The sequence below is a fragment of the Solanum verrucosum genome, unplaced genomic scaffold (assembly GCF_900185275.1).
Source record: "Solanum verrucosum unplaced genomic scaffold, falcon-dt-bn FXZP01000268.1, whole genome shotgun sequence".
NCBI lineage: Eukaryota > Viridiplantae > Streptophyta > Magnoliopsida > Solanales > Solanaceae > Solanum > Solanum verrucosum.
The window spans coordinates 3671211-3683951 of NW_026019957.1; the positions used below are offsets into that span (position 1 = coordinate 3671211).

The 12741-nt window shown below is 33.6% G+C and overlaps 2 protein-coding genes and 1 long non-coding RNA gene across 6 annotated transcripts in view; 2 read left to right on the top strand and 1 right to left on the bottom strand.

Moving 5' to 3' along the window:
- LOC125814442 (anaphase-promoting complex subunit 13) overlaps positions 1–3164 on the top strand; it is a 171865-nt gene extending 168701 nt beyond the window's left edge. For all 4 annotated transcript variants that reach the window (XM_049493885.1, XM_049493886.1, XM_049493887.1 and 1 more), the window contains exons 2-4: positions 1041–1133; positions 1849–1902; positions 2754–3164. In XM_049493885.1, coding sequence (XP_049349842.1) covers positions 1052–1133; positions 1849–1902; positions 2754–2821 — 204 coding nt within the window. In that variant the 5' untranslated portion in view covers positions 1041–1051 and the 3' untranslated portion in view covers positions 2822–3164. The remainder of the gene's footprint in view (positions 1–1040; positions 1134–1848; positions 1903–2753) is intronic.
- Positions 3165–4273: 1109 nt separating this feature from the next.
- LOC125814445 (uncharacterized) lies at positions 4274–9487 on the top strand. Its single transcript, XR_007442122.1, has 3 exons — positions 4274–4431; positions 4516–4627; positions 9473–9487. It is a non-coding gene; the product is annotated as an uncharacterized LOC125814445 (long non-coding RNA).
- Positions 9488–10030: 543 nt separating this feature from the next.
- Positions 10031–11110, bottom strand: LOC125814416 (protein ENHANCED DISEASE RESISTANCE 2). Its single transcript, XM_049493863.1, has one exon. The coding sequence runs from the start codon at positions 11027–11029 to the stop codon at positions 10157–10159; it is 873 nt and encodes a 290-aa protein (XP_049349820.1). The 5' UTR covers positions 11030–11110; the 3' UTR covers positions 10031–10156.
- Between the last annotated feature and the right edge of the window lie 1631 nt (positions 11111–12741).

A 12741-nucleotide genomic window follows, 5' to 3' on the forward strand; every position in this document is an offset into this window, starting at 1 on the left:
CTCTCGAGAAGTGAAAAGTGATACTTTTTGGGGCTGAGGGAGTACTTGTTATCATAGAGAGTACCATGATTTCATCACTCCTGTTGTATGTATAATCTTAATTTGCTTACATCATTTCCTAAAGTTCCGGCTAGTTCTGTTTTCTGATAGCATTTGCAGTTCTACGTTTCATTTCTTGGGGATTATCCGACTAGACTGTCCAATATTTGATTGCTTAAGTTGTGTTCAATTGCAATATTTTTTTCTCTGTACTCATCATTTATGATAGTAACTCTTGGGAGGGTCTAGTGTTAATACCTGATAGTAAAATTAGTTGTTTTTCGCTGTATTTTTTTTTTTAAGATTCTCTTTGATTCAAAAAAACTTGTGGTCTGTCGTTTGACTCTCTAATGTTAGCTGTTGTGAGAATAGAAAGTATCTAATTCAAAATTTAATGCCTATCGTGTATCATAAAAATCTCATTTTTTCTATTCACGCTACACATCAAATGTATTTAGCACTTACAGGGTAGGTAAGAAATGCTAATGTGTAGTCTATTCAAGTCTTAGGCAAATTGAGGATTGTTGTGAATGTGGAGATTCCATTTATACCAGATTCAAGTTGGATAACATGATAGAGCACGAACACAAAACAGACCTTGCTGATCATGCCCATTGTTCTTACAAAGAAAATAAATTATTCAACTTTGCTGGTCATAAGTGCATAGTATCTATTTCAGTTGAGGCTTTTCTTTTCTTTTAGAAAGAAGAAGAAGCGAAGGAGGAGGAGGAGTAATGGGGTGAACTGTTGTTATTTTCTTTGGAAATGAAATCATGGTGCTCTCTCCATTAAAAACTAGAAAAATTGAAAGTGCTCTAGTTTGACAAACAATGAGGACTATTAGGGCTCCAAGTCAAAGAATGATGATTTTGAATTTAAGTACAAAGCTAAAGGGACTATTTTGGACTTTAATTTGATATTTTTTGCATAGATGTGATTGTCCTGTTTGAATTTCTCTCATCTAAGTAGAGATTTTATCTTTGAAATGGAAATGTATATAGAAAAACAAAGCATGGCAGAGCAAATCCTCAACTTGGGAGTCCTCATAGATGTTGTGGATGAAGAATGGATGCGAGATACCCTGCCCGCTGATGGTACTATCCTCATTCAATTACTATTATTATTATTATATATCAGTCAATCAACTATGCTTCAATCCAAATTAGTTGCAATTGAACTGCGTCAGTTTTATCAAATGTTTACCCTCGGCGTGCTTAGGCTTTCAAGTTTGGTCCAAGATAGGATGATGTGTTGTCTCAATTGGGCTGCACTCCAGTTGCCAGTGAGATGTTAAGTTTGTGCATCACACATGACCTCTATCTTGAAGAGAGCAGTATAAACAATAAAATTCACTTAATTATATATTTGTTTCATTTTATTATAATTCCCTTGTGCATATAATATTTGATTGTATTTATAGCTATTATTCTTGACTTGCATTGAATTTTTTTAAAAAAATTCAATGTCTGGGCTTTTCTTCATCAATTCTTGCAGAGTATAAGCTCCTTTTTTTTCTTTTTTGGCCTTTTGCCTTCTATTGTGAATCATATTTCGCTCTATTAAGGTCCATTCATTCCAATACTAGATAAATTTTATTTGGGGAAAATTAGGAATTCTCTAAAAAGCTAGAGGTTTCCTAAATCACACACTTTAGCTCAATTTAGATGGATAATAATTGTTATGTATATTCTTATACTTTTTTTGTCTCATTTTTTTCCATTTTTCATTTATATTGTGTAGCTTAACTACTTTGGAATTGAGGCAAAGTAGAATTTACTGTTCATACTTTAAATTCATCTTTTTCTGCAGATCTCCCGTTACCACCCGTACTACTTCCTAAGACTGATGACAATGAAGACTCAAGTAAGTATTACTTGTATTCATACGCTTGGGAGATATTGAATGTGGGAATGTTTTATCCCTTAATTGTTGGTTTGGGTATGAAATGTGAGAACAAAAGATGACAAGTTAAGACTTTCAAGTTATTTATCGACATGTTCTGGTAGAAGTTAGAATAGATTTCTTGTAAAGTGAGTAGCTGTTAAATGGCTTCTAGCTCTTAGCCCCCTTTTTATTAGTGTTGCAGATCCTAGATAGCTACGCTGTAAGACAAAATTTCCTTAGTTTAGCAATTCATATGTGGGGTTATATTGCTTTTTGAAAAGAAAGCTGAAATTTGAAGTCATCTCTGAGACTTCTTTAGTAGGCTCTGCAAGCCTGCAACGACTTTCCCTAAAGCTTAATCTAACCTCTGTTCATCCACGATTGGTGTGTACCGAAGGGCTTTCCTTACTCGTATTCTGTAATGTTGAAACCCTTGTAGCATCGACTATATTCTTGTTCAGTATAATGCTCTTTGGCATTTGTTTTGTTCACTTTCTGCAATCATCAAAGAGATCAAGAATATCATACATCATTTTAACTAGTATCATTATGGCTTTTGCTTTTAAGCATTTGATGGAATTTTAATGAGAAGAACTTGATGCTATAGTTGGGTTATTTCTGAAATGGGTTTTGGCATAAACCGAGATTAGGAACACTTAAACATAGATGTAATTCAGATATTTTCTGGTCCACGCACATTTTGTTGAGTTCTGATATCAGGAATCTTACATTCGATGAGTTGAGAAACAAATCAATTTGTTGGTTGCTTTCATGCTGTCTACTTTCCGTCAGTTCTCATCTTTGGATGATTGAATTCTATCCTTCTGCAGATCAAGAGGCTCCACAAGTTGATGGAGATGCATGGCACGACCTTGCATTGGAAAATCATCGACATTAAAATGATCAAGCTTGTGGTTTGATTTGCAACCATTATCATCATATGTATTGTTGGTCATGTACTTGTACGAAAACTAAGTTCAACCGTTCTATCTCTTGATATATTATGTTGGTTAGTAGGTATGAGTGCATTGCGTGGTGTGTGGCATTTCATGGAGTTCAAACCTTTCTACATACAAAAACCCGGAATTTAAGTGGAGAAAGTTTGGAGGATTGGACCCATTATTCATCGAGTTTTGAACTCTGTGCCACTACTGATGTTGTACCTTGTATTTCTGCAAGAGTTTGTTTGAAATATAATGAGATTTACTATTATATGTCATCCACCAAGCTAGTTGGTCAAATTTTTGTCCCAAAAATGAGTTTTGTTGCAACAAACTTAAATGAATATTGAAGTAAACCATTGTTAAGTCCTAAACTAGAAGAGAGATAATTAGTATGAGTTTAACAAAATACCTCAATAAAGGTATAGTAATTAAAAGTTAAAAACCTAAATTGAAAGGATATTTTTTAAATAAGTTAGGAGTTTTGACTAGTTGTATAATTTTTTCCTTGAAATTATCCTTAAAAGTTATTAGAGCTTCCACCTAAACATTATTATGAAGGTTACTTATTACTACTTTTATGCACTATTATTGTACGATGACCATCATCAACTTCTATTGTGCAAATAATATTATTGACAAATTTATTGTCATTTTCACCAACCGTTACTTCAAAAATCACTACCAATCACTAATTATACATCATTTCTAGCCATTGTTATAATCAACACCAATTACTTGAACTCCTATTGCTATCATTGTTCACGACATAACTATCACCATCAACCAACATCACTCATCACTAGTTCTACCAATGACCACCTCATAACATCATATAAATTAGGTTTTTTTATACTATTCTAGGAATATAAGATTTAACATTACAACTTTTGTGCACTATCATTGAACGACTATCACTATCACCACCAAACTTCTATTGCACGATTAACATCATTGACTATCTATTGCCACCCCCATCGATCACTACCTCAAAAAACCACCACCAATCACGATCGTACATCATTTATAGCTACCACCAACCATTCACCAACACCATTTATCTAAACTCTGTTTATTACTATCAGTTTTCACTACATAACTACCAACATCATTTGACATTAGTTTCACGAACCCACACCTCTGTCCCATTACCACATCCCATAGTATATGATTAAATTATATGAAAATACTTTTAAAATAATATTTTTTATTTATTACTCACTAAATACATGAAAATAAATAAGAAATTTAAAATAATCTTTTTATAAGATCAATAATGTAAAATGATTTTTTTTTTCTTATAAAATTCTTCATACAAGTTGCAAAAAGAAAAAAAAGAAGGTAAGTATATAATTAGCAAATCAATATAATCCTTTTTTAAAAAAAATATCATTACAAGTAGAATACAACCTTGTGCTTAGTGTTGTAAGCTTTTGCAGTGATCGTCTTTGTGAAATACAAATTGTTGAAAATGGCGAATCAGCAGCAAGGATCGAGTCGGCCATGGATTCTCGAAGCATTACCTCTTCTAGTAGTCATACTAATCGCTGCTCATGTTCTCGCTTTGGTATTTGAAAATTTGCTTCATTCCCCACTGTGTGTATTTTTCTCGAACTAGTAAGATTGAGTTGTTTTGCTGAATTTGTTGTAGGTGTACTGGATTTACCGGGTAGCAACTGAGAAACAGCCTCAGAGAAGTAAAAAGCACTAGCAAATGTAGATAGATTGATTTCATTTTGCTTCAGCTTGTAGGAAAATGCAAGGTATAAACCCTAGTTATTTCTCAGTTTTTTCTTCTTTGGAATTTGAATCACTCGAGAATTCGAGTTATTGTAAGTATAATTTCTTGTTAAATCTGTGTCATATCAGTTGGAATTTTGTGCATGAGAGATCGCTTAGTGAGCTGTTAATTTTGCTGTTAATATGTTGGGAGATTGGTGCTTGTGTATTTTTTTTTCCCTTTTTCGGTGGATAATATGATTTTTGATTTTTGTGGGTTTTCGTTTTCTTTGAATTGGAGTGCTCATATATTGCCTGATGTCCAACATGGTTGCGAATGTGAATGAACTTTTATGGCACAGTCATGGGCTGAGTGAATTACTCTTTTCTTTTGCTATTGAGCTTCTTTAAGGGACACATGATGTGTATGTTAGTATGATAGTAAACAATTCTTTGCAGTCAAAATGGAATTGATTAAGCATTGCTGAACTTTGTGAATGAGAGATCACGCTGTGAGCTGACAATATTTTTGGGGTGGGGTGAGTGATCCTTGTTTTTTTTCCCCCAGTGTTTTCTTTTTCAATTTTGGGCTGATCATGTGATTCTTGATATACCAACTTGGTTTACCCCTCACCCATATTAGGAGTTTTGATTTCTTTGAATTGGTGTATTAGTTAAAAATGGTACAGAAATTGTTGCAGTTTAAATGAAATAGACTAAGCACTGCTGAAACTTTAAGAAGAGGTAGTATATGCAGAGTTGCCATTCACTTTTGTGTATTGTAGTATCCAGAAATGAAATTTAAGGATGTTATTTGTTAAAGAATATAACGATTACTGAAAATCTAGTGCTTATGTTTTAGTTATCTTATAGTTTAAGGACAAAAATTGAGCAATAGTTTAACTGGATGACAAGGTAGCGATTTCCTTTTTAAAATGAGCAAAAAAAGCAGAGGAAAGGAACCAACTCTAGAGGGAACTTATTTTGTTGAATTTACATGTCAAATCTTTTGAAGTGATAATTTAGTTAAGGTAATTGGGGTCAACGTTATTAACGAAATGAGGTTGGGGAGAGTCCTGTACATCTTCTTAGGGGGTAAGGGTGAAAATCTTCTCCAATAGTGAAAACCTTTTTCTCTTTTGATGTGGCTTCATACTTAGCTGGTAAGTCACATAACTGTATGAACTATGAAGAATGTTTTTGAACTTAATGGAAAGTGATTGCTTCGTTGCTTAAATCTCTGGATGATGGAAGCATGAGCTTTTCCCCACCTTGTAATCCCCTTCCCATTACCCCTTACCCCTACCCCCATTTTTTTTTTTTAAAAGACAAGTGATGTGACTTAGAATGGCACAAAGCAGCTTTTGAGCTAGAATTATTCGCTTTATCTTTTTTTTCTTTGGGAATTAGAATTTAAAATGGAAATAATTGATGGTTATTTAGAGGTGCTGGGTATTCTGGAAATTCTTAGGCTTGATGGTGTTAAAGAAGTGCAACATTTGGTATTAGAATCATGAATGTTATCACTGATATTGATGTAGCACCAAAAGGAAGGAAGGAGAATGAGGAGAATAATGAAGAGAGGGAGATAGGAGAAGTGAAAGAAGATATCAACTCATAAACTATAGTATTTTATTAAATGAAGTATGTTCATCAAAGAAAAAGGAGGCTCCTGTTTACATGTAGGGAACCTTGCATAAGGTAGAATCTCATCAAAGAAAAAGGAGGCTCCTGTTTACATGTAGGGAACCTTGCACAAGGTAGAATCCTCAAAAGTAGGAACTTTATCTCCAAATAAGAGATAAAAATAAAATCTAAGATAAGTTAGAGATAGATAACATTGGCCTTGCTTGTTCGTAGTGGTTAGGGAGTCCTCTCCGCACCACTGGTCAAGAGTTCGAGGTTGATAGGAGAAGAAGAATGAGAAGATAAAGATAGATAGCATCAATCCTATTTACTAGCCTTTTTCCTGTTTCAATAAACAAACAGCAAAAAGATGTAGGTAAAATCAAACAAGGGATAATGATAAATATGTGATGTAGATAAATACTAAAATATTCCAAATTTGTTAGGATTTACATCAGTTGACTTCAACTGTTTCCTTTACAAGGGATTCTGGGGTTTAGTGGCACTTATCTGGTGTTATGTGCATGAATTTTATGGTCTTCTGTTGAACTCAATATCTACTTTTCTTCTTTGTAATAAATTCTCAGAGGCTTTTCCTATAATGATAAAAGAACCTTAGAAACTCTGCAACTCTTGTGGATTTTGGGTAAGTTTGGTAGGAACATAGTCCAAAATTTCTTAAGAGCATTTTATGTCTCCTGTAATGTTTAGGACATGGTAGTTTCAAAAGGCCAGCTATTTTGGTGAGTTACTGTTAAAATGATGTCTAGTGAGATTGCTGAGCACTCTATACTTGAAAACATCATGTCTCTGTCCCTCTTTTCCCTTTGCTAAGTACTTATCTCAGAAGCGCTGCTGACTGGTGGCAAAACTATTAGTCGACATAGATGGTTTGATAGAATTCAGGGATTAAGTGAAGAAGATAATACAATATAATTTATGAATCTGTTATTATGGTTTGAAATTTCATTCTTGTATAATATAAATATGGATGATTGGTGGATACTCTAATGTTGGTTTTGCTTTTAAAGAAGTCATGAACTAGGATTTCAGGGATGTTTTTCTGAACTCCCAGTTAAAGAGAAAAAGCCTGAAAAGGTCCTTAACTTTTCTTATTGTTTTGGAGGTGGAATTGGGATTGAATTTGTGTGATTTTTGTAGTGTGATTGCTAGAAAACATGACGTAAGGACTGCATCGTGCAAGAATATAAACTATCAGTATGTTATCAAAGCTTCTGAACATGAGAATGAAGAATGTAGAATGAAAGATATGTAACATCCAACTCCCTCCATTCCAGCTTATGCGATCCTAGTTCTTTTTTTGACAGAATGACTCCTTTCTAAATTAGGAAACTATTTATAACTTAAACTTCCCATTTGCCCTTAATGACAAGTTTTTATAGCCACACATATGTTAAGACATGTTTAAGACCACATATTTCCAAAACCCTTTTAGTCATAAAAATGTTATGGCTTGATTAAGACGACAAGCTTCAAAATTCTTCCTTTCTTTCTTAAACTCTTTTCCCAGTCAAACAGGTTCACATAAAGTGAAACGGAGGAAGTGATAAACCGAGGTTAACTGGAGAGATTCCTACATCAAATTCAAAATACTATCTTCTTGAACTATTTATATCCCACATTGGGTACATAAGGTCAACCAAAGAATTTTGTAAAGGTGCTGAGATTCCATTTGTTGCCTTAATAGGGAATGGATGCTCAAATTCTTTCACATGATACGCGGCCAATTCCACTCATAGATCCACTGTCTTAAAAGTTTGAGTTGAATGTTCATATTCTATCCCTTTTAGTAGACAGAAAATGAAGAAATAAAAATATCCCCTCTCTAATTGTTTAAGCTGAGTCTGAGTTTGATCCCTGTTGTTACCCAGTGATAAAAAAAGTGTATCTACATTACGCTTGGCCAAGAGAAAGAATTAGGCCCACATGTGAGTGAGGGTGTTGTAGACAAAGTAAATAAATATTAATGCCTCCTATTTGACAATTTAAGCTTTTTAATAAGATTTTCACACGATTCAACAACAATTCTTTTTCATTTCTGGATAATCCCCCAATAATCTAAAAGCAAAGTTTGTTACGCTTCCTTGATGAGGAAAACAAAGTTTATAACATATAATGCACTTATTTCTCTTCTTTATTGATAAAAACAATACTAATAAATAACAAATCAAGTTTGTGACAACATGTTTATGTTTTATAGCAGTCTTTTTCAAAAAACTGATGAAGTTTTATAGCATATTCTACTCTTATTTATCTTTGATATTATTGATAATAAAGAACAAAGCAATAGTGTTATACTTTCTCGACTTTATCTTGTTTTCATGTGATGCTTAACGTGGAAATACAAAAGAACGAGATTGGAAAGGGTAGGAAATTCAAATTGAAATATAGAAGAAATGGGCAAAAGAGAAACAAGAAACAAAGGCTGTCTTACCTTATTTTGTCATTAGCAGAAACTAACTACATCACTCATCACCCCGTGCAGCATGGGTGTCCGTCCATCACCCCTATGTTGAATTAAAGTTGGTTGGGTAGCATAGAAAGGAATGATGTTGGCTGATTATTGAACATTGCTAGTTTTGAAGTTTATGCAAAAGGCAACTGAAGGTGATAGGTGTTTATTGATAACCAAACAAGGGGTTTATGTGCACCAATAGAAAGTACTGGTAATAAGTAGGGCTTGAAATTTACAACCCTATTGTGGGGGTCTCGCATTTTCCATCTTCACATACATTTTTTATTTTTTAGAAATTGCAAATCAGTTCTTTCTGACCTGCTTTTGCATCTACGCCATCCATATTTTGATGATAATTTTCTGAATGGACATGTTTATGGTTTTTCAGATTAGTTTTATTCTTTGAGGAGCTATATCTTGATTCCCGACTTAGATGCATTGATGTTCTCTCATATTGTGTTCCCCATCTGTTAACTCCAAAGTTATTAGATGCATTGATGTTCTTTCATATTGTGTTCCCTATCTGTTAACTCCGAAGTTATCAGCTTACCACTTAGAAGGAGCATATCCATTACCAGTTCTTACATGTACTGCTTCATTGTTGTAGAATATCCATCTGAGTTTTCGATACACAGAATCAAAGCCCTAAGTAGCTCAGGCTATTCGAGTGCTATATCAAACAATACTCATCATCCATGATATCATGCATTATGCATGTCCCCTTTTACTTCCAGTTTTTTGTTGTCTTTCGGCTTCTGATGACTGAGAATTTCTTTTTCTTTGTTAGGGATTCATTCTATACTCACTCAAGGCCTCTTTGCCTTAGCATATGTGAGTCTCCTTTTCTTCGTGAACACTGTGCAATTATGCTGGAAAAGTCTGGCATGTGTTACACGTTAGTGGTACCGTTGTTGAGAAACTTCTTTGTTCTTCTCTATTAACATCAGTGTAATTCTTCTGTAGGATTTTTTTTGCATCTCCAATCCTCTTTTGCTGTGGTGTGTGTTTCATGAATTTTTACTAGAGCTTTTCATCCACTTGTAAATTTAGTTTAGTATGAAAATTGCAACAACACAAGTTTGAGGATTGTTAGTCATGTAAGCATGTTAAAAGTTTGTAGACACAAGATTTTCTTCATCCAAAAGTTGCTACATTCCAACATTTCAAACTTTAATCAAGATGTATTTTTTCATTAGAAGAATGGTAACTTTGTCGATTGGTATAAGAACGGTAACTTTAGGGGGTCAGTTAGTTGAGAATAAGTTATTCCATCATCGTGTATATGGAATAACTTAATAAATCTTACACTACCGTATTATTGTTAGAAAATACAAAAACAAATATTGTAATATTGGGACAAATCCATTTTATTAAAATTAAATTGACCACAGAGATATTATGAATCAAAAGAATTTCCACGTCATTAAAATTACAAAAAATAATAATAAATAAACTCATTTGTCATCGTCGTCTACTCGTCTTCGTTATTTTCAGCCTGCACTTTGCTGCTATTATGATTAGAAATTAATTTCTTATACGGCGTCGTTTCAACAAAAGTAGCGGAACTCATCTCCATTTGACATATCCTCACCGCTCCGAATAGCTTCTCCGGCAACTCCTCTGCCGTCTCCGCCTCCACCAAAAACCCCATATCAATCGTCACCGACGTAACATAACCTAAAGCCAAATGCAAAATCGCAGTCGCAATCGCCGAGCTACCAATATCAACGTCGATTTCTAAGTAATTAGGTCCTTTATGGTAATAGCAATTCAAAGCTTTACCGAGTAAACAAGCGGAGTAGTTCCCGACGGCGGTTTTCACAATCCACGGTCCTTTAATCATCCGGTTCACGATTTTGAACCGGTTGTTACGGTACGAGTCATCGCCGTGTACGAATCGGTAGAGGAGTGACCCCGGTTCGAGCGGGCGGTTTTGTTCAGTAGCGAAGTAGAAAACCGCGCTGTGCTGATCTCTACCGGGGATTTGAAGGTTTACAGCGAATACAAAGGTTTTTAGAAACTCACCTTGTGAATGAGATTTCTTCAGCGCGTTCATTACACGGTTGTCGTTCCGAGAAAGGACGTGATCGAGTTTTGAATTTGATCGGAGCCAATCAACTCCGGCGGGTTGTAGAAGCCATTCACCTGAGGGTATTTTCGTCTTTTTTGTGAAGTAATTCGGACCTCGGAGATTGAAATTATCTCCCGGAGGTGACGCCCATCCATTTGTCCCGTTATTCAAATCTACGCATTTCAATGACCCGCCGGTAATTACTTCTTCCCTCCAATCTCTTCCACCGCCTTTCGGACAATGTTGACTGAGTTTTTGCTTTGCGGAGCACATTTTTCGATGAAAATAGCTCGAATTTATCCACCGGAATTTGGGTGGAGTAATGGAGGAGCTCTCCGGGCTCCGTAGCTATGGAGTTTATTGTAATGCTGGGCGTGGGGTGTTTCATGAATATATATGAGAATTGGTCAAACCCAACATTTGCCCTTGAGTTTGCAAGAAATTACGGAAGAGGGATCGACAGCTAATACTGTGACTAGGTACTTCGTAGCTAGTTAGGAGCTAAATTATTCAGGTATAAGTAATATTACGTTTAGTAGTATTTTCTTTTCACCTATGTTTTAAAATTCATCATGATGATATTTGATTTAACATAATTTATATATATATATAAGTTATATGATAATTTATATATTGTTTCATGGAATAGAATAGAGATATGAATGTTTATATATGAAATGACGAAATATTGAAGCTATTATTCTCTATTATATGAGTATATATAAGACAAAATCGAACAAATATACCATAAAAAATCAAAGTTGAATTTAATATTTTATCATAATGATATATAGTATTTTTAAAATTTAAATATTGAAGTTTTCAATACCTTATCATGTCCATTACTACTAAGGTAGAAATAGAATATTTAATACTCAACATGATTAGTTAAATAAAGTATGCTTTAACCAATTCATACATCAAATAATATTAAGAATTATTTTTTAATAAAAATAAAACACAAATAAGCTGGTGGAATCCAGTTGTAGAGAATCTCTTTTGAATTGAACTGTCATTATCCAAAAAAATAAATCATCTGATAACTATTCTTTCTCCATTTGATTTCAACTATTTGCTTTTGGAATAATGTACAATAAGAAAAGAATAACAAAATTCGTAGTCGACATGGACGATTAAGTTAGTATAACAGATGATATTTCATGTTAACAAATAATTTACGTCTTCTCCTATGTAATTTGTAAGTTATTATACGAGAATGGATTTATTCTATGCATATTCGATAGGTAGTGGTTGTAAATTTCTATTGATTATATGATTGTTTTGTTCTTATTATAGGAAAAATGCCGTTTCAATTATTTACTCTTTTTCTTACAGAAATAATTTGCTGTTTCTTGGTTGTAAACTTGTAATACGTTGGAAAATGAATTGACAGATCTATGTTGGTGCATTTTTGGGGTCAATTTTTAATGTTAGAAATTCCTTTTCCAAAAAAATAAAATTAACGGCACTTTTTACAAGACAGCTTGTTATTTGTGTGGTTGAGAATCAAAATAAGGAAATGTGGAAAAAACTCCAACCATGTTTTTTTTATACTCAATAGTAAATAAATATAAAAGAGCTAGGAGGTGTCAGAAGTTGATTATAATAAACAAATAGAAACGGTAGAGGAAGGTCGAAAAAGAATATGATAGAAAGTGATTAGATAAGAGATGATGCAATTTCCTCTTATTGAAAACATGAGTCTAGATAAGAAGGTTTGAACTTTGAAAATCAAGATAAATGACTGGTAATTAGTCGAGCGTTGTCACACTATCATGGGTTATTTAGTAATTGTAGTCTCTTATTTTTTTAATATGTATTACTACATGGCGCTATCTTGCTATTTTATTTTCGTATTATTTTTCAAATCATGCTTTGAAAACTTTTCTTTAGATTACACTGAATAATATTATTTGTTTGTAATATAAAAATTTCACCAAAATATTTCCTTCAAGTTGCTAAGTAACAACTCCACTTCAATCATT